This window comes from Odontesthes bonariensis, chromosome 19, assembly GCF_027942865.1.
Source record: "Odontesthes bonariensis isolate fOdoBon6 chromosome 19, fOdoBon6.hap1, whole genome shotgun sequence".
In the NCBI taxonomy this organism is placed as follows: Eukaryota; Metazoa; Chordata; class Actinopteri; order Atheriniformes; family Atherinopsidae; genus Odontesthes; species Odontesthes bonariensis.
The window spans coordinates 31,556,249-31,576,384 of NC_134524.1; the positions used below are offsets into that span (position 1 = coordinate 31,556,249).

The 20,136-nt window shown below is 41.3% G+C and overlaps 1 protein-coding gene across 2 annotated transcripts in view; it reads right to left on the minus strand.

Annotated features, from left to right (window-relative positions):
• The window catches only part of lrch4 (leucine-rich repeats and calponin homology (CH) domain containing 4), a 52,753-nt gene that overhangs the window by 14,380 nt on the left and 18,237 nt on the right, over positions 1 to 20,136 (minus strand). For both annotated transcript variants that reach the window (XM_075450518.1, XM_075450517.1), the window contains exons 2-9: positions 10,091 to 10,235; positions 6,029 to 6,158; positions 5,717 to 5,822; positions 3,738 to 3,984; positions 2,009 to 2,105; positions 1,291 to 1,399; positions 1,094 to 1,200; positions 953 to 1,005 (exon numbers count right to left, since the gene is read on the minus strand). In XM_075450518.1, coding sequence (XP_075306633.1) covers positions 953 to 1,005; positions 1,094 to 1,200; positions 1,291 to 1,399; positions 2,009 to 2,105; positions 3,738 to 3,984; positions 5,717 to 5,822; positions 6,029 to 6,158; positions 10,091 to 10,235 — 994 coding nt within the window. The remainder of the gene's footprint in view (positions 1 to 952; positions 1,006 to 1,093; positions 1,201 to 1,290; positions 1,400 to 2,008; positions 2,106 to 3,737; positions 3,985 to 5,716; positions 5,823 to 6,028; positions 6,159 to 10,090; positions 10,236 to 20,136) is intronic.

Consider the following 20,136-nt stretch of genomic DNA (forward strand, 5'->3'; position numbering starts at 1 on the left):
CTATATAAATAAAGATGCCTTGCCTAATAATCTTTTCTGCTCGTCTGTATATTATTTTCAACTCTTTTGTTGATAGATCCATGTGTACTTTATTTATTCCTGTACATCAAGGCAAAACAAAAAGGTTAGGCCTGTAACATCCTCACAGTGCTCTAAAATGAACATGACCACATCTCCTGCCTCCTGGTTGTGCTACAAACAGAGTAGGTTTTTCCAGCAAATGATATCCACGGTACTTTTAAAACGGGAGTGAGGTTTCAAACATTGAGCCTTTGAACCAGTCCACAAAGTAAAAGGTTGTGCAGCTTGTACATTTCTTAAAGGCTTTCAGCCTGTGACTCACTTTTAGGCAACGTTTCCATGTTGCAGAAATGTAAGAAAGGGAAAGATAACAGCACACACAGCCATTCAAAATGAAGAGATAGAGGCCTGGTGAGTGCCTAACAGTGAGTAATGAGAACTGCTCTGTATTGACTTTTCCCAGCTATTCAAATAACCCCTCAAGTAACCCTGTAAAACAAAAAGAGGCAAAAAAACCCAGAAAATGATTAAACTTGTCTGACATTTGGGGTATACACACACGATAGCAGCACAGCACTCAGATAGCACGGAGGACTGTCACAGGAACAGGACAGAGGAGGATAACATGGAAATGTCCAGTCAATAAGTGAAAGGGCCAATTTCCCATGAAATGCTTTGCTTCTCATCCCCCTTTCCCTAACCTCCTTTCCCACTCCCTCCACCCTCTGCTGTCACCTCACTTATATCCACTTCCACTCTGGGACTGAAACTCGTTGGGATACGTCACCGTTCTGCTCTTTACACCAACACAATGCAAGTTTGTTTTTAAACCAGTGTTATGGTGTTAAATCATGGTTAGATGCTGTGTCATGGTGAGTATTTCCCTGCTGCTGCCATGCAAAGCTTTAACAGCATACTTTGCAGGACTTACCTGCGTGCTGCTGAGTCCAGGGTTTGGGATGATGAAGACATCTGCGTCTGCTCCTGGAAATCAGAAACACAGTCAGACCTTCTCTGCTCCAACATGTTGACAAACAAGCAAACAAGCTGATGAAGGCGTGCGCGACTGTACCAGAGGAGGCGCCGTGAGAGTAGGTGTGGGTGGATCTATCCGGATCTCCTCCTCTTCCTCCGCCACGCTGCTGTCGATGAAGTCCACGTGCTCAGCCTCTCCGTTCACTGTAACCAGGGAAACGCGATCCTATGTTCAACTGATCAAAAATGTCTTCCAGCGCTTAACGGATTTTCATCTGAAAAGTCGGTCCTCACCATTGTTAGCTTCCAGAGGTCGATCCTCCTCTTCCTCCTCCTCCAGGTTTCTCTGGTCCCTGCTGACCTCGGCCATGCGAAGGGAACGTTCCGAGAAGTCATCTGCCGACTGAACACATGAAGCAGAGCCACTGATTCAGTGATACTCACTATTTTTTTTTCACCAGAGCCACATTGGCAGAGCAAAATCAAGGGAAGAGACACTTTTATGACAACATGCTCAGCCCCCTTTTTCAAATGTGCATTTCCACATATAAAACATCCCACAAAAAAAGAAAACAGCCAAAACATTTTCAGACCACATTTACCTTGACTTTCTTCATATTGTGTTTGTAGTTTGTTGTTGTAATCATAGTGAGACATTCAGGATGAGCATATTTTTTGTGCTGGTTTTTGCCCTTTTTTAATGAAAAACCGATCCATTGTGCCTGCATCTCGCGCTGGCTAAAGGAGCTAGCGTGCACTGCGGTCAAGTGTGAGGTGGTTTAAGCGGGCTGCGTTGCCAGGTTTAGCAGTGCCCCCTTTAGGAAACACCATTAAGCCTTAATTAATACTTAATACTGTGCAGTATTCGCTGTGTGTTATTTGAAAATAATATTCTCATCCTCCGGCTGTATGCATTTCCCACGTGTGAAATTGTCCTGATCTTAAACGTAGCATGAGCGCATCTTAACATCCATCTCTATCATGCACACATGGTGCAGTCCGGCGCTTTTACCTCGTTCCCGGACCATCTTTTGCTGCCGCTGTCCACGCTGTTGAACCCTGAGTCCAGCCCTCCGAACTGACCCGTGAACAGCTCCTGGTCCGACAGGCTTCAGGGAAACATGGAGAATATGCATGAGACTGAGTAAACACACACACACAAGGCAGGAGTGATGTGTATACACACACTGTTGGCAAACTGTTTAAGAAGCACTCATTATTCCAAAAGGCAGTGACTCATGTTTTACTTTCAGTCCAGCATTGTATCACATTCCCAGACCTCAGCTGTAAAATATTCCCTCATATCTCTGTCCGACATCGTATAACACGTGTTTTGGGGAAATGCCTTAATTGGCAGCTAAAAAGGGTCCATTCCAGTTGGTAAATATTTGATAAACCCTGCTTCTCTTTGGTTGTTGTACTCTTTAAGTGTCATCACCTATTGTAGGTCTCTGAATTGATCTCCCCCACTCACATCCTTCATCTTTGAGTTTGGGACAGAGAACATATTGTGGTGGCAACATTCTTAATCCCATAACTTCATTAGCCTGCATAATTAGATCCAGTAGCTGCCAGGTCACTAAGAAGCACTTTGTCATCCTTTAAATTTGACATCACAATATACAGCCTTCTGCTGATGCTGTAAAAATGCCTCCATTTAGTTCCACTCTCCCTTCTCCTCTGGGACTGGACCCACTGCCTCTATGAAATAGTCTTTTTTCCCCCACAATTAAGGAACCATTGAGTATTTTGAGAGCACAGCTCTTTCTGCTTTGTTACAAAGCAGGAGATGAATCTCATATCTGTTGGTGAGGCATACAGTGCCACGTGGTTAACCTCGCTTAGCGCAGAAGTGAAACCAGGGGAAGCAGCTCAGCTCGGTCTTACATTAGGAGTTACACGCCAGACTGGTTTCATAAATGTAGGCATCCACCCAGCACATCTGTGCGGAATCATCCGCTTTAAGCGTGCATTGCCAAACGTGCCGTGGTGAGCACAGCTCTTGGTTTCAGGACAAATTCAACAACATTAAATCTGAGGAGCTCAGTTTGGTGACAGGGGGGCATCTAAACTGCACCAAATCTGGGTTTTACTGAAAAATAGCAAGTGTGGGCTCATCACTTAAAAGATAACATGGAGGAGGGACAACTCCTCAGAATCTAGACTCTTATAAGGACGAAAGACTGATAGGGATCTTGGTTAGTGCTTTTGGTCTGTAACGTAATTGGTCAGAGAGATGAAGCCCAATACTAACATGTGGCCACCTACATCGGACATACTTCAATCGACGTGATTCCCCTCCCCTGCATGTAAACCACACAACTGCCCAATTAAACGTTCCGGTCGAATTCCAACCATAGCCAAACTCAACTTAGCAGGTAACCATACCGACTGATCTGATCTCCAGTTCCATATCAATCCAAGTCAACAATATCAGCCAACAAACCTTATTGCATCGCATGATCATAGTTTGATTCAGCATGTGACCGGTGTCGATGTGTATCAATGTACCTGGAAAGCTCCTCTGAGTAAAGTCTTGGTGTGAAACTGGATCAGATATCTGCATTATTCTCTCTCTTTTTTTTTTTTTCTTTTTAAATGCCGTTTTGCCAAAAGCTAAGCTGAAAAATTAAACATCTGAAGTAGTCAAATGTAGTTTTTTTTCCCTATAAATGTATATAAACACAAACTGATCTGATGAGCACGAGTTAGCCTATTCCTTCATTTTCAGTCTTCCTCACCAGCTGTTAAACCCGCTGGGCCTCAGGTGTTTGTCCAGCTCCTCCGGGCTCCTCTTGCAGGCCTCCATGTTCAGGTACTTGAAGATGTGATATTTGCCCTTTGAGCAGATCTGCGCAGGCGGCATTTGCAGAGGGTTGTTGTCCAGTGAGATGCTCTGCAGGTGACGGAGGTGACGGTAGCACAAGGGCACGTGAGATATCCGGTTGCAAGACACGTCCAACCGAACCAGTGGAAGCTCCGATATTTCTAGAGTTCAGAGAAGGAAGGTTTCAGAGGACGTGGCGTAGTTCAGGTTTTAACTTCTTGGTAGTTTCTTTCTTTTCATTTCTTTAAAATCATAGCAGTGGTAGCACTCAGCAGTTCAGCTGACACTAGCAGCTTCCACTTCTTCACATTTTAACTGCATATCATTTATTTCCAGCTCTGCCAGCGGTTGCCATGTTGCGATGCGTTGGCAGTAATCGGTGAATGCAAACACTACTGTTCTCAACACAACAGTACTGTGAGATAGGGATGGGAATTGATAAGATTTTTACGATTCCAATTCTATTTTCGATTCTGCTTAACGATTCGGTTCTTTATCGATTCCCTTATCGATTCTCATTTTGGGGGGGGGAACGGTCGATTGGCATCAACTTTGTTTAGTTTAGAAGTAACACGAGTCATGACCTTACAAACCCAACAACGGTGAGGTCCACATTGGTCTATCATGGCCTGGGTAATTGAACTCTTCCTGCTCTGGTGAAAGGAGAAGCTGGAGGTAGAGATGAACTGGGGGTAGTACCACCAGCCTCTGGATCTGAGCCAGTCAGGCTCTGTCTCTCATGATTTCATCTAAATGTAATGCCTGAGAAGGCATTCATTTAACCTTAACCGTTACTAACAGCAGGTTTTACAATGAGGAAAATGGCGCTAACATGATAGGCAGTGTTTGTTAGTTAGTTAGTTACCTGCAGTGTTAGCCGAGGACATGCTAACGTTGCTAACGTTGCTAACGTTGCTGCTGCTGGGTTCAGATTCACCAACGTTAGTCCGGAGCAGATCGAAAACACGACATTCATTCATAGTTATTGCATGTTGGTAGTATTTCCTCCCTTTGGTGAAATATTCACTTTGCAAGTTGCCCTGTTGTCGTCTTTTTTAGGGAAGTGTAACCAAACTTTCGAGCGTTTGTACCGCGCCATGTTTACTGTTGGCTGCACTGGAATCGATAAGGGAATCGTTTGCAAAATTGCAAAACGATTCCAAGGAATTGAAACACTGGGAACCGGTTCTCAACAAGAACCGGTTTTCGATTCCCATCCCTACTGTGAGATGAAGCAGAGTAATGAGCTGCATAACTTTGGGGTAGATTCCCAGCATGCTCTGCAGCTACAGCACAGAGCAGCCTGAATGCTGCTTTTTGCAGGGAAATATTATCGTCCACGTCAGCAGAAATTCTCACACTCAGCAGATAATCTATTAGCCGTCTCATTTAGTTGTCGTGTAAATATCAACAAGAGATTTTTTGTTTTGGATGGGATTTCATCAACATTCAGATCATAATGTGCACTCTCTCTTTTTAAAACACCATTCATTCCCTTTTCCTCCCAATGAGGCATTAATTGCATGAGATCAATTCAACTTTCAGGAAGTCTGAAGCTCACTGAAAATTGAATATTTCTTTCACTTGTAAGCAACTAATAGGTCACATTAACAATCCAGTCAGCGTCTTACTTAGCATCGATGGGAGAGTTACAGTTACACTCTGCATGAGTATGACATTTCCTATTGGTGGATAAGATGGTGCATCTTTATAGCTTTTTATACTCATCTATAACTCACCACATGCCCAGTTTATTAGCTGGACCTGAGTGTGTAAGGACAGAGCTATTAAAGGGGGTGAAACGGTCCTTAGAGACATACCACATGAGCTGAGGTTGTTGGGTGTACTCAGAGGGATAAGTGTTAAGAGGTCAAAGGTCAAGCGTGTCTTTACCTTCAGGCAAAGTGGTGAGCTTGTTCCTCCTCAGGTTTAAGTCCCTCAGACTCTCCAGCTGACCGAGTTCTGCAGGCAAACACTGCAGCTCATTACAGCTGACATCCTGAGAGAGAAACAATGCAACAATCCAAGATCAGCTTTCTTAGACAGAGAGGAGCATTTTACTTTAGCAACAGGGCTGAAAAATAAGGTTGCTGCTGCTTTCATATGCACGCAAAACGATCTTTACTGAGAGAATAAGTCTAACATGAGAAAAAGAGAGGGAAAAAAGATCCCATTGATGAGAAGTTAAGTTTGTGTGTGTCCTACCAGCTGCCGCAGGTGTGTGAGGGAGAATATTGAAGAAGGCAGCGAGGACAGCTTGTTGTTGCTGACTACAAGCACTCGCAGGAGGGGAAGCTGAAACACAGATGGGGCTAAACTGGACAGGAGATTACGACTGTGGAGAAAACACACAAACACAGAGAAAAAGTGATGTCACTATAGAGGCATATTCACCCACACCAGGTGAATGAGCGCATTGGATTGGAAGGCAGAATCACTGACACATTTTTTCTCAAGAAAAAAAGATCTCTCATTTATCTTAAGAAACGTGTTTCACACATTAGCTGATAATTATCGCGCTGACAACAGATCCCAGCTGAACAGATTCTTGGATATTTTTGTTATACAGTGTTCTTGCTCTGAGCCAACAGTTTTGCTGCCAGTGCCACCTGGAGGGTTTTCCCGGTCTCCTAGCAACAGTAAAATGATAGTGTGGAGGAGCTCGGAGTGTCACTGTGGTTCCTTTGGTGTAAGGAGGCCTCTCCTCTCCTCTTCTCTGCCCGTATAAACAAAGACGTGTGCGCTAAGCCCATTCAGACCTACAGAATGCTTCTAAAAGCTGAGAGTCTTCTGGAAAACTTCTGATTTCTTTTATGTCTCAGCTTTCGAAGAAACAGGAAACATGAATTAAAACCATTCCAGGAGTTAAACCTTCAGCTACTGTAAAGGGACTGATGTTTTTAAAGTGTGTTCACTCTTTTAAGTCAAGTCTTTTTTTTTTTTTTTTTTTTTCTACATTTCAAGCCACAAGTTGTTAAGAGAAACAGGCTGAAATTCCTGAGGAGATTTAAAGATTGGGTCACTAAGATGAGCTCTTTAAGCCTGAGAGGGTCGGATGAGGGTTGGAGTCATTTTTGCAGGGTTCGCACAGACCAGAGCACATTTGGAAACAACTCGACATTTTACAAAAACAGAATTCTGAAACTGCACAAAGTTTTTGTTAAATAAAAGGAAAGCAGTCATTTAATGATCTCCTTTTACAACCAGAAACTCTGACAATAAACACAGTAAAAAGGTAACTTCTGGGGAGAAAACTCTGCTTGAGAGGATGTTTGAAGCTACGACCAACTCAAAATTAAAAAGTGAAAAAAAAAAAAACACACTTTGGAAGTGGAAAATTGAAAATTTTTTGCTTTCAACATAAAATCTCATCAATAGTTCCAACTCAAATAAAGCTCTAGCAATACTTTGTTTAATGATTTATATCCAGACAAGAAAATCTGTTCTTAAATTTCTAACCAGTCAGAGGTTTGAAATAAGGATTTTCTGTTCAAAAACAGCTGTTGTAAAAGAACAAACGCTGGTGAAATATTCCCCACAGAAGCAATAGTTCTTAATGTCAGCCGCTGATAACTTAAACTAAACACAGAGGAAGGGAGCCATGCTGAAGTTCAGAGTTTATGGAGCGGACATGTGATGGAGGAATAATTACACAACCGTGTCATCAACAGCCGCTGCGTTCTTTAGTGTGTGCTGTAGCAACTTGGGTGGCTCAACACATGAGTCACAACAGGACTGTACCTAAGAGGGACCTGTAGTCTACCAGTTGTCCAACTGCAGGGACATTCAAGTGTTTGAGAATATGATCACCAGTCAAGTATTTCTTTGCTTTGCGGTCTGAGCTCACAGACTATTTACTGTATTCTACCTCATAGCATAATAATGTGCTCCAAAAGTTATCAAGTGCAACAGACCCCGAAGGAGGCGGACCCTGAAGAAAAGAGGTGCCTCTCCTGATCCTAAATGATTCGATTTGCTTAACGGGGTTTCTGTGTTATTTTGACCAAAGCACATCACATTTCATCAGAACCTCAATAAACTGTGTCAGCTTGAGAGAAAGGGAATAACATGTCTGCTTTAAAATAACTTTGTATTGTGCTAAGCAAAGTTAAAGGTGGGGTAGGGGATCTTTTTCTGGAACATTTTTTTACATATTGCTTGAAATACTCTTCACACCCCCATTGCAACCAATTAATTAAAAGTTTTGACACAAAAATGAAAAGTTTTAGTGGCCTCTAGAACGTACAATCTAGGAAAAACAGTATCCAATCATTGTGAACGGACCGTTCACAATGATTGGATACTGATGCCGTCTATCAAACTGCAACCTGCTCCTCCCTCCCCCTCCTCCCCCCCCTGTGCGCGTACCCTGCTCCGTGAACGAATTATGTGTCCAGAAGCTTGGCAGGAAGCTAAACTAGAGCCAGCTTGGCTAGCACCTAGCATTATTAAACGTATAGTTAGCATAAACTAAATACTAAAAACTAAATACGGCAACGATCGATGCTTGCTGTCAGAACAGCGCTCGTGCACCTTCGTGCTCGTGCGCGTTCATGTACTCTAGAGGCGTGCCTTCGGGGGGAAAGTGAAGAAAAGGGTTGGGACTTTTTACCTGTGTATTTTCAAAATGCAGCTTCGCTGGACTCAAAATCCAGGATCTCCTACCCTACCTGTAATATGAAGGCATCTTTACATGACACCAGAAAAATATGAGTCTAACCAAAACCGGACTTCCATGAAAACATCTTGGTCCGGATCAGATCTTAGCCAGACTAACACACCCTGATAATGTGGGAGGATATGAAAGCATTCAAAGGGCCTACACAGCCTGCATCTTTCTGTAAAAACAGTCGTGGAAGTGTGTCTGTTTACAGCCAAATTCCACGTAGAACTGCTCTCTTTCACAGATTTTTCTTTTTCTTCCAACAGATGGCTAACCACATTAAAGCATTTCCAAACAGCGACTCTGCTTTGATCAAATTTACATTTTAGAGACAGAGAATAAGAGAGAGATCGAGATGGATCAGATAACAGTCCCGAAAATTGGGACTGAAATGGTTTGATCTATGTTTGCAAGTAACATAATTTTCTAATCTTTTCCATTTATGTGTGTTACTTCAAGAATCCTCTTTTTCTGGATAGTACATAATTGTTTCAGGCTTCACAACCTCGATGTAGAATTTGAATATTTTCTTTCCGATTTGACCCTTTAATGTGACTTTAACTTTAATGCGGTGGCTCCAGTAAAGGTAAATGGAAACAGATAAATAGCACTTCTCTAATCTAGGTGACCACTCAGAGCACTTTGGCACTACAAGCCACATTGACCCATTCACACACTCGTACAGCACTTAGTCAGATTTGAAATGCATCACTGTCTATTAGTAGCTTATACTGCTGTGTAATGTAGTCGCCCGGTCCTGATGAGGGACTCTGCTTGCTGTAACGCTTCAGGAACAATCAGTGCAGTTTGATTTAAAACTAAAGATAAATAAATAAATAAATCATGCCATCACAGCCATGAGAAAACTAATCAAAATGCTCAATAAGAAAGTCACAGACTTCATAAGCTAATATCGACTTTCCTGGAATAGCCTGTCTTTATCAAATCAAACTTATTTATATAGCACATTTCATGTACAAACAATTCAAAGTGCTTTACATAAAATAAAAGCATTGCAGCAGGGAGTGGAAGAAGCATTAAAATACATAAAAGAATATAAAGAGAAACAAATAAAATCATTTATGAATTTAAAAACAAACAGTAGGACTTCAGTATTATTACTGTACTATCAGAGATTACTATAATCTTTTTTCCTTCCTGTAGCTTTATTTTTGCTGCTTGTTTGAAATTCAGTGAGTAACACACTGAAATACCGACCAAATAAAGCTTCCTTGTGTTAAGATTCATCTCTAAGATTCACATTTTCTTCCCCGTGCAAACATGCATACTGCATTTGGCAACAGTTTCCACAGACTGTGTTTTAACGAAGCTGACGATCATTATGACCAAAGCTTGGATTGGACCAAAAAACAATTGGAAAATACACTTATATGATGTCTTATTAATTGTACAAATTGCTACAAATATGAATGAAAAAAATTGGTTACACAATTTGTTTAATGTAATTCGAGAGAAATAAACATTTGCCTTTAGACTCGAAATTCAAGTTTGATTAAGCTCCAAACAATACTGAATAAATATATTAAGCCCAGCGGTGCACACTGTGTGGCTAGTGACGTAGTGTGCACGAGGTGTTGAGTTACCTGAGGTTGAGGTAGGTGAGGGCCTGGAGGTTGCCCAGGCTGGAGGACAGTGAGCGCATCCCATTGTGGTACAGGCTCAGTGTCTCCAGAGAGATGAACTGACACAGCTCCTCTGGAAGCTCACACAGGCGGTTCTTAGACAGATCTGAAACATCAAAAAAAGACCTAAATTTAGACCAACCCTTGCTTACTTTCCCAATTAAAACTACAGTGAGAAAGCTAAGATAATGATCTGACACAAAACATCATGACTGACAAACAAATGGTGATCAAAAATAGTTTGAAGTCTGTAATAAGCTGATTCACACCAAAAATGGCAAACTGGTGAATCCCTATTTCACAATGAATTCATTTAAAAAAAAAAAAAAAATTGGGTTGAAAGCCACAGACACTCATCACAAAAGGTTCGGGATACTTGGCTTTTGGGTGAAATTTATGGAAAATGGAAAACGTTCACGCTACATTAACATCATATCATGAAAGTAGGGCATTTAAAGCAATACAATGTAACTTCTCAAAAAGCCCATTATGGAGCTCCCCCTACAGGCTTGGAGGTAATGTGCGGTTACACTGTCGTAAATACAACACCCTTTCACTTTCACGTTTGTTGACGAACCGGCGAGGAGTCAGAAGGTGGAAGCTATGTCGACCGAGAAGGTAAGAGTAATCAAATGTACCTGGGAGGGTGAGAGGGGTCTATTTGTTTTTGCGGTAGGTGTGCCAGAAAGCAAGTCGCAGTACTTCCGCTCAGCTCCCGGGCCGGTCCAGCAAAGTTACATAGCGCAGTTATTCCAACTCAGACCCCCGAAGGGCATAGGAGACAGACCAATCGTAATTTTAAAATTCATTCTAGCCGCACAATTTTTTTCAAGCTGTTATTTTAAGGTAGAAATGTTACATAGGATTGCTTTAAGTAGAAGCATGCACTGGGTATTTCCTCATCTCAAACAATTTATTGACACAAAAGCTAACAACAGCAAAAAAGACAACAACCACAACACCACAAACCACAACAAAAAAATTTCAATGTCCCGATAACTTGTCATGTGCCCTTGAGCATCGATTCCAGCTCGACAACGACGTCTCGTGCTGTTCACAAGTCGACTTATTGTCTGCTGAGGCGTGGCATCCCACGCTTCCTGAAGGGCGGCCCTCAGGTCATCGAGGTTCTGGGGTACAGAGTTACGAACCTCTACAAACGACTCAGCTGATCACACGGGTTTTCTATGGGATTCAGGTCTGAGGTACCCCAGTGAAAGTGCAGCCCACTCCATCTGAGGTACCCCAGTGAAAGTGCAGCCCACTCCATACGAGGTACCCCAGTGAAAGTGCAGCCCACTCCATACGAGGTACCCCAGTGAAAGTGCAGGCCCACCCCATCTGAGGTACCCCAGTGAAAGTGCAGCCCACTCCATCCGAGGTACCCCAGTGAAAGTGCAGCCCACCCCATCCGAGGTACCCCAGTGAAAGTGCAGCCCACCCCATCCGAGGTACCCCAGTGAAAGTGCAGCCCACCCCATCCGAAGTACCCCAGTGAAAGTGCAGCCCACCCCATCTGAGGTACCCCAGTGAAAGTGCAGCCCACCCCATCTGAAGTACCCCAGTGAAAGTGCAGCCCACTCCATCTGAGGTACGTTTTCTCGAGACGAGTTAATTTACCGATGGTTTTTTGAGGTCACTTTTTCTCTCCAGTCCGCCCCTGTTTATATGTGTTTTATGTGTTCGCAATTTGTTTGTCTTGTAGAGATAACTTTCATATCAGCCCGCGTCATTTAAGGAGACGGCTGGCTCGACTGCAGCTCAACAGGCGTTTACACCCGAGTGATCCTGCTAATGTAGTCAACTTCATCAGTGACCAGCTGAGGAGACCAGGCCGTCTCCATGGTTACTGAATGATGCACGAGAGGTGCCGTTATCGTTTTCTCGAGATAACGAGATAAATAACTCGTTATCTCGAGAAAACAAAATGCTTGTCACACCAGCGGGATTTGTTTTGTGCATTTTCACAGCAGAATTGTTACACAAACACTCCACATTCCATGTTTGATTCATAGGATACTTTATTCAGTTTTCAAGGAAAGGGGGGTAAAAATGGGTACACCTATGCCAGATATACATATAAACACATATAAACAGGGGCGGACTGGAGAGAAAAAGTGGCCTCGAACACCATCGGTAAATTAACTCGTTATCTCGAGAAAACGATCAGAAAAAGCTTTATACGTACCGCTCTGGGCTTCCGTACAAAACGCCTGTTGTGAATTTAGCCGTTAAGCTTCTTCTTAGAGAACAGCAACCAGTGCAAAAAGTACTGAAACGTAGAACAGTTGGAGATGTGCCTTAAAAAGTTAACAGAAGGTCACATTAAGTTCACCTGTAAAGGTTTGAATTAGGGATGTACGATATATATCGGGCCGATAAAATATCGGCCGATTTGGGGGATTTTCAGATAAAATAATCCGATAAAAAAAAGTTTGCACGCGGAGATGCCGGCTGTTTTATTCAGGTCGAGTAGTCGAAACACTGGCCATGGCGCACTGGTTACGTCATTTACTGCACCGCTGCCAGGACCCAAGCTAATACAACATGTCATCACCAGCATGGTGGTTTTTCTCGGTGGCAGAAGATGACAAAACCCTTGCAGTTTGTAAAACTTGCTCAGCAAGGATTCCGAGAGGAGGAAAGAAAGCGTCAAGTTTTAACACAACGAACCTCATAGCTCACCTGAAAAGCCGTCACCGTGGCGAAGCAGTATTGAGTGAGTATGAGGCTGCAGCCGCTAGCAGTGCTAAACTCAAGGCAAGCCCCAACAACAACCCGGAGGGTGGATGTCCCAATTCAACAGGCATTTGAAAAAAGTAAACTCTTTCCAACAGACAGTGAAAAGGCAAAAGACATAAATGATAAAGTTATGGAGTTTATAGCGCTTGATGATCAGCCTTTTTGTGTTGTTGAAAACCCGGGTTTTCGTGCGTTAATTGCACATTTGGAGCCACCTTACACACTTCCAAGCCGCCGCTTCTTCTCGGATGTGTCCCTCCCTGCACTCTATGATATTGTCGCCACGCACATCCACAACCTGATCGACAAGAACGGAAAACACGTAAGTTTTACAACGGACATATGGACATCAGATGTCAGTATGCTAAGCTTAACGGCTCAGTGGCTGGATGATGACTTTAACATGCAAAAAGCAATGCTGCATGCACAGGAGTGCACCGGGTCGCATACAGCGACAATGATTTGTCAAGCTTTAGTGGGTAATCAACTTTATTTTTGAGGTTGCACTTTTATTTATTAGATAACATTTTTGTAATTGAGGTTGACAAATGTCAATGCATATATTTTATTTTTGAAAAATACTTGACCTACTTCCACAAATGCCAGATAAACCCCATTGTTCTGTTAAATATTTCAAGGGCTGCACTTTACCTTACATGCACTGTCTGAAAGTGGAGTTGTGACTTTTGGTCTGTTATTGTTATTTATAGCAAATGGCAACATATTTTTGTAATGACATGAAAAAAAATAAACATTTGAAGAGCCAAAAACTTGTTTGCTGTTATAGATAGGCCAGAGCAAGTAAAACATCAGTTTTCCATCTTAAACAAACTGCAGATTATATTTAATATAAAAATATCGTATTTTATATCTGTATCGGCCCTAAGAAGCTGAAAATTATCGGTTATCGTATCGGTGGAAATTTGTCATCTCGTGCATCACTAGTTTGAATGCATTTTAGGTTCATCCTGAAATTTCACCCGAAAGCCAGATATCCCTACTTTTATGTGAGTAGTGCATGTGTGCAGCTACTGCAACTTCTCAAGCTGGAACAACTTCCGCTCGTCTCCCATGAGTCCCGTCATTATCAGCAGTCAAACAGAGCCAATATGATATGGAAAAAAACTCTAACAAGAAAAGAAAGATTTTTATTCTAGTCCCTGAAACCAAGGCAAAGTCAGGAAGCTAATATAAAGTACAACAAAGGGACTTGGTTGGGACTTTGACCCACGACAGATGAAATAAAAAGGTCAAAATCATTCGAATATGCTTCGAGCAGAACCCTACATTTCCCATAATGCCATTTGATAGTATCTTTTCTTTGTCTTTGTCTTATGTGTCCTTCCATAAAGCACCAACAGTAAATCAGCCAACAGTACTGCTGGGACAGAAGCTCTGCAAAGCAAATCTCGTCCACTTGTCCAAACTAGGTGAGAATGTCCAAAAATAGCCGTTCTTGGCATCTCGCTACTTTCTGCCTCCTGAGTTACTGTATGTAGGCTATTTTCATCCACCTTGAACAAAGTATAATTATCAATTAGCTCTCAATTCCACCATGGTGCCGACATGTAGCCAAACGGTTTGTATTCTGCACGTTCTATAAGCAGACTCAGGTGATGTTTCATTTATTTCACTTTGTTTGGAAATGTCTCAGTGCAGCTGTGCAAAATAACAGCAGAAAAACTAAAAAAAACAGCAATAATTGATTCAATGAGTGTAGTGATCAGTCTCATTTACTCTGCAATTTATAGAACATGTTTCTCACAATAACCTGTTAAATAGTTTAGAACTGGGAAGTATCCCTTTCAGTGAAATAAATTGGATTTTAGTGACAGAAGAGACGCTTTCTCATATTTATGTCAGTTGATTGTAGGAATTGTATTTTGGAATTTAGACAAGCAAAGGAAGACTTTTATATGATCTTCAGTTTGAAATAAATGACCAAAAATAATGCTCTATCATCATCTATCATTTAATGCATTTTTTTGCAAATGTAATCATTTTTCAGAATAAACAAGAACTAAAGGAGTTTAGTCAAATAAAATCCCTTCCACATGCTAACCAGCCTATATGTCTGTCTATAATTCAACAACAGCATTATTTTTTTTTATACAGGATTAAATGTTTGAAATCTTACTTTCTTCAACAGATAATGTTCAAGCTGCTAGTAGATGAATTTGAATCCATTTCGCTTGACTATAAATACTACCCTCCATTTCCTACAGTTAAACCTCTCTCTCCTAATGACTGTTACCATTACCGTGCTATTAGGCCTGCCATTATTTCCACTTGCCTGCATAGATATCACTTTAACTGTGTTGGAAAAGAAAGAAAGTGAGCTTGCAGCAGAAATAATAAAACAATGGAGCTGCACTGGTCTCAGAAAGTACCGCTAACACTGGCAGGCGGATGAGACGATGGCAGACAGCCCAGTGGCTGTTTATTGATTGGTGTTGGAAGCAGTGGGGCTGCAGGAGGAGGCAGATCCCCTCTTTGTTGGGTTCTCTATGGGGTTGTCCATTGAAATTTGAAAGAAAATGTGAGAAAAATCTATAAACATTGACAGTAAGACATACAAATGAATGAAAATTATATACGAATGCTGTCCTTTACTGATATCTAAGAGTTTTTTTTAATATAACACAGTGTAAACTCCAGTCTAGAGTTTACACAGTGTAAACTCCAGTCTAAACTCTGACACTCACTGATCATCCCTTGGACAATCCCAATTCTTGTGCAATATTCAAATTATGACCAGACTCTGTTGTGTGCAATATATCCACATACTTGAACCCACTAACACCTTATTTTATTTTATTTGTTACCACTAACACCATATTTGATTCTATTTATTTTAGTACCGTAAAAAACTGTGCACCTTACATCCTCCCTTTCTTTACATTCTTATATATTTTTATATTTTTTATATTTGCACTCTTTGCACTGTTTTTGGTGGCTTTGAATTTTGTTATACCACGTATGATGACAATAAAGGCATTCTGATTTCTGATCTGATTCTGGTGTAAACACTTCAGTGTAAACTCATGTTCACTATGAAGTTTAAGTTTTCATTTTATTTTTACAATCCTGCTTGGAGCTCGTCTTCTTTTCAGACAATCACCGTTTCCCAAACCCCATCTTTGAAGGGTTTTGCAGGATTTAAGAGGCTTTTATTTGCAGACCTTTCTTAAAAGTTCAAAATACAATAAGAACCAAGCGTAATAAAAACTAAAGAGACAATACAAGATAACGTAGATGTGTGCGAAGAGCTTATTGCTACACGTAAAAACAACAAGAGGTAGTGTTACACAAGGGGAAATGAGGTCCGAAATGAGTTGTTTTATAAAGCAGACAGAATGCAGAATCCACATGAATCCAGGAGTGAACTGAACAAAGACAGCAAAGCAAGCGTTTCATTTTCAGGACAATTTCATGGCCTTCATAAATGCAACAAGGTTGTCAATTTGTCGATGTCAGTGCTCGTGTTATCTTGGAGTAATCAGAAAATGTCATCGAGGTTCGATGTTGTACTGTAGCACTACAGCCTGATTTCTCTCAGTCTTCACTGTCCCATAGCTGGAGGGAAGCCGTCTGAACAATAGGTGGGGGTGGGATTGTGTGTGTGTGTGTGTGTGTGTGTGTGCGTGTGCTCTGAGGAGAGGAAAGGAAACGGTCTCTTGTGCCCATATCCAAATATGAGAGAGTTCCATTTTTGTATAAAAAGGAAGTGATGGTTCTGACCTAATTTCTCCTGTGAAAATTCAAGCATTTGTTCTTCAAATGCATTTGTTTACACAGAAAGACACTCGCACTATGTGTGTGTGCACTTTGGAGTGATTCAATGTATTCCCTGACCCCAACCTGACTGAAACAGAAGCATTAGCACAGAACTGGCCCATATTTTTTTGTGTTTCAGGCTTTTTCAAATGTCACGTTTGAATAGTAAGGCCTTATTAATCAACATATGTGCTGCTATGTAGAAATGTCCAACATTTGGTTCAATAAACCAAATGAGTACGATGGATGCCTTCCGTCTGCTAGTCTAAAATATGACGTGCTGTACAAGCAAAATAACCTAAGATTTCACCTCAAGTACAAAAATACAACACAGCTGAAATGCATCCAGCACACTTCCCCTGCTACTCTTTCTGCCCAAACATCCAGAGAACTGCTGTCATTAAGGCCCACTGACTCCACATTAGAATCATGAGAAAAGCATGTGCTGTGGAATGGGAGCACAGAAGAGGGCAAATGTCCAGTCTCTCACGAGGCTGGCATTGTTCAGACAGCAGGACGCTGGCATGCTCCACGGTCAGGAGCCAAATCTGTCGGCTCCGCAGAGCGCCAACATGTCGTGATGCGAAGAAGTGAAACTTTTCTGTTAAAGGTGGGGTAGGGGATCTTTTTCTGGAACATTTTTTTACATATTGCTTGAAATACTCTTCACACCCCCATTGCAACCAATTAATTAAAAGTTTTGACACAAATATGAAAAGTTTTAGTGGCCTCTAGAACGTACAATCTAGGAAAAACACTATCCAATCATACTGAACAGACCGTTCACAATGATTGGATACTGATGCTGTCTATCAAACTGCAACCTGCTCCTCCTTCCCCCTCCCTCCCCCTCCTTCCCCCTGTGCGCGTACCCTGCTCCGTGAACGAATTACGCGTCCAGAAGCTTGGCAGGAAGCTAAACTAGAGCCAGCTTGGCTAGCACCTAGTATTATTAAACTTATAGTTAGCATATACTAAATACTAAAAACTAAATACGGCAACGATCGATGATTGCTGTCAGAACAGCGCTCGTGCACCTTCGTGCTCGTTCATGTACTCTAGAGGCGTGGCTTCGGGGGAAAGTGAAGAAAAGGGTTGGGACTTTTTACCTGTGTATTTTCAAAATGCAGCTTCGCTGGACTCAAAATCCAGGATCTCCTACCCTACCTTTAAAGAGACGAGTCACACTGCCGGGCCCTGTTCAGATCTGGCAACGGTTAAAGATGATCTACAGACAAATGAAGCAGCTCACAGCCGGGACTAAATGATGATTATTTGGGACTGCATTTGCCTCCAGGTTGTAAACCTTGTTGCCTGTTGAACAACTCCTTCTATCTGCTTATACTGAGCCTTAATCCGATACCTTCTTACAATACAACAACAATATGGCAATGTAAAAAAAAAAACATGTTGTTTTTTTCAAGACTAAATACTTGTTACACATAATGTAATAATACAGAAGTAAACTGGAACATCTAAAGCAGAAATCAACTAAAATGAAACGCTGAAATAAGCATGCAAATACCAAAAAGTTCATACCAAAATGAACACAACATGGCTGGGCTTCCAGTTCCCACTGATTCAGTCATATTGATGAGTTGCAACAGTTTTGACATATTGAGAAATTGCTTTAGTAAAGTTAGTCCGTAATGATGTGCCAGTTAGCCATACAAGGTAAAAATATGGAATTCAGGTGTCCCGAGTGACTGTGATACAAGATGTTTGGGGGAAAAAGAGACAAAAAGCTTCGATTTGAACCCCGATCTGATCTAAAGGTATCAGACTAGTTCTTAAAGAGTTGTTTTTATATCCTTAGTCTCAACAATCAAGGTGGAGTGTGCAAGTTAGCATGACTCGCTATATTTCAGTGGAAAATTAGGCCAGAAGACAGGCTAACTCCCGCTTTACTAAGTAGGCGTGAAAGTGAAATGATATACATTTTGTCAGGTTGGATAATGTGAAACAAAAAGATGTAGCATAATAAGAGAGCACAGAGCAAAGTCAGTTTAGATACTGGTTATTATCTGAAGACAAGAAGATCAAGTGACAAAAAAAAACTTCACACAACAGCACAGAACAAGTTGAGAGCTTGAATCTACACACAAGAGGCAGAGGCAGCATTAATCGAGTAAAAGCCACCTCAGGATCTCAGCTGATTTTCTTAAAAACCTTTGATGAAGACTGTGATGAGGGCGAAAGCGTCAGAAAAACTCGGCACACCTTATATTCTTATGTAATATGAGAAAAAAGCAATTAAACCATTTAGAAGTTCCATTAAGTGTGAAAACTTTCAATGAGAGCAGAGGAAGCAGCCCTAATGTGTGCTGGAGGATTTCAAAGGATCAGCAGAGCAGCGAGTCTAATTACAGGCCGCGATGGAGGAGGATCTACTTTGAACTCTTACATCACTGCTGACCCATTGAGCTCTTTTAAAGAGGAGTATTGGAACACACGAAGAAAACAACATCATTACATGAAACAGGTTGCAAGAATAAAGAAAATGCAGGCAGCATCATCTGGGGCCTCGGCTCCACACAGTGGCTCCGTTGTTCTAGTCTCTCCTCATTTTAAACAACACTACAATACAGTCTCACTAATCTTTGAAGGTTTGGCACTTTTATTACTATCACTCCTTCATCCAGACAGAGACTGATAGTTGAAATAACTTTGCACTCCTGCACAAATTGTAAATGGCCAAGGGTCAGACTCAAACCAGAGTCTGCTTTGCAAACAGTCAAACCAGACCTGGAAAATACAAAGTCTAATGAATGTAATGTTACTTGTTCAAGAAAATAAAAAATTCAAGAAAAAATTCTGACAACCTGTCATGGTGTGATGGTGATTTTAGGGGATTTTGTAGATACTGAAAATGTTCAGCTTTAATAAATGTCTAATGTTGTAAGGCCATCTCTTGTCTGAGCCATTTCTTTGATAATTATTTTCATTTATTATTATAATCATTATTGTCATTTCAGGGGTTTTCATTTTTAAATGTAAAACTTTTAAATAATTTCTTTACATCGCTGTGAAGATCACATTATACAGTTTTACAGTAATCAGTTGTTAATGGAGAAACTGTAAAATAACAGAATAATTAGAACCAAACAGCTGACAGTATAATACTGTAATGTTTATTTTCCATGCAGCACAGTAATGTAATATTTTTACAGTACTAAACCGTTGTTGTAGATCACAGTAGATACACTGTAGAATAACAGTTTCAAGCTGGCAACTGTAGCTGCCAGTAGTTTACTGTAATTTAACAGGAAATTTTGTTACAGTCTGCTTAAGCAAGGGCTCTAGCTTCTGCTTTAACATTTTAACTCAAAAGCTACGCATTCAAAAGGGTTTACAATCACTGTAAAACCTGCCTAATATAAAAAAAAAAAAAAACTCTCCTCCCTTTTTGTCTGGAAGTTGTTGCCGTCAGCTTCAGAGCCTCCTGGGAGACATTACAAACGGTAAATATGCACCCACTCTTGTAGTCC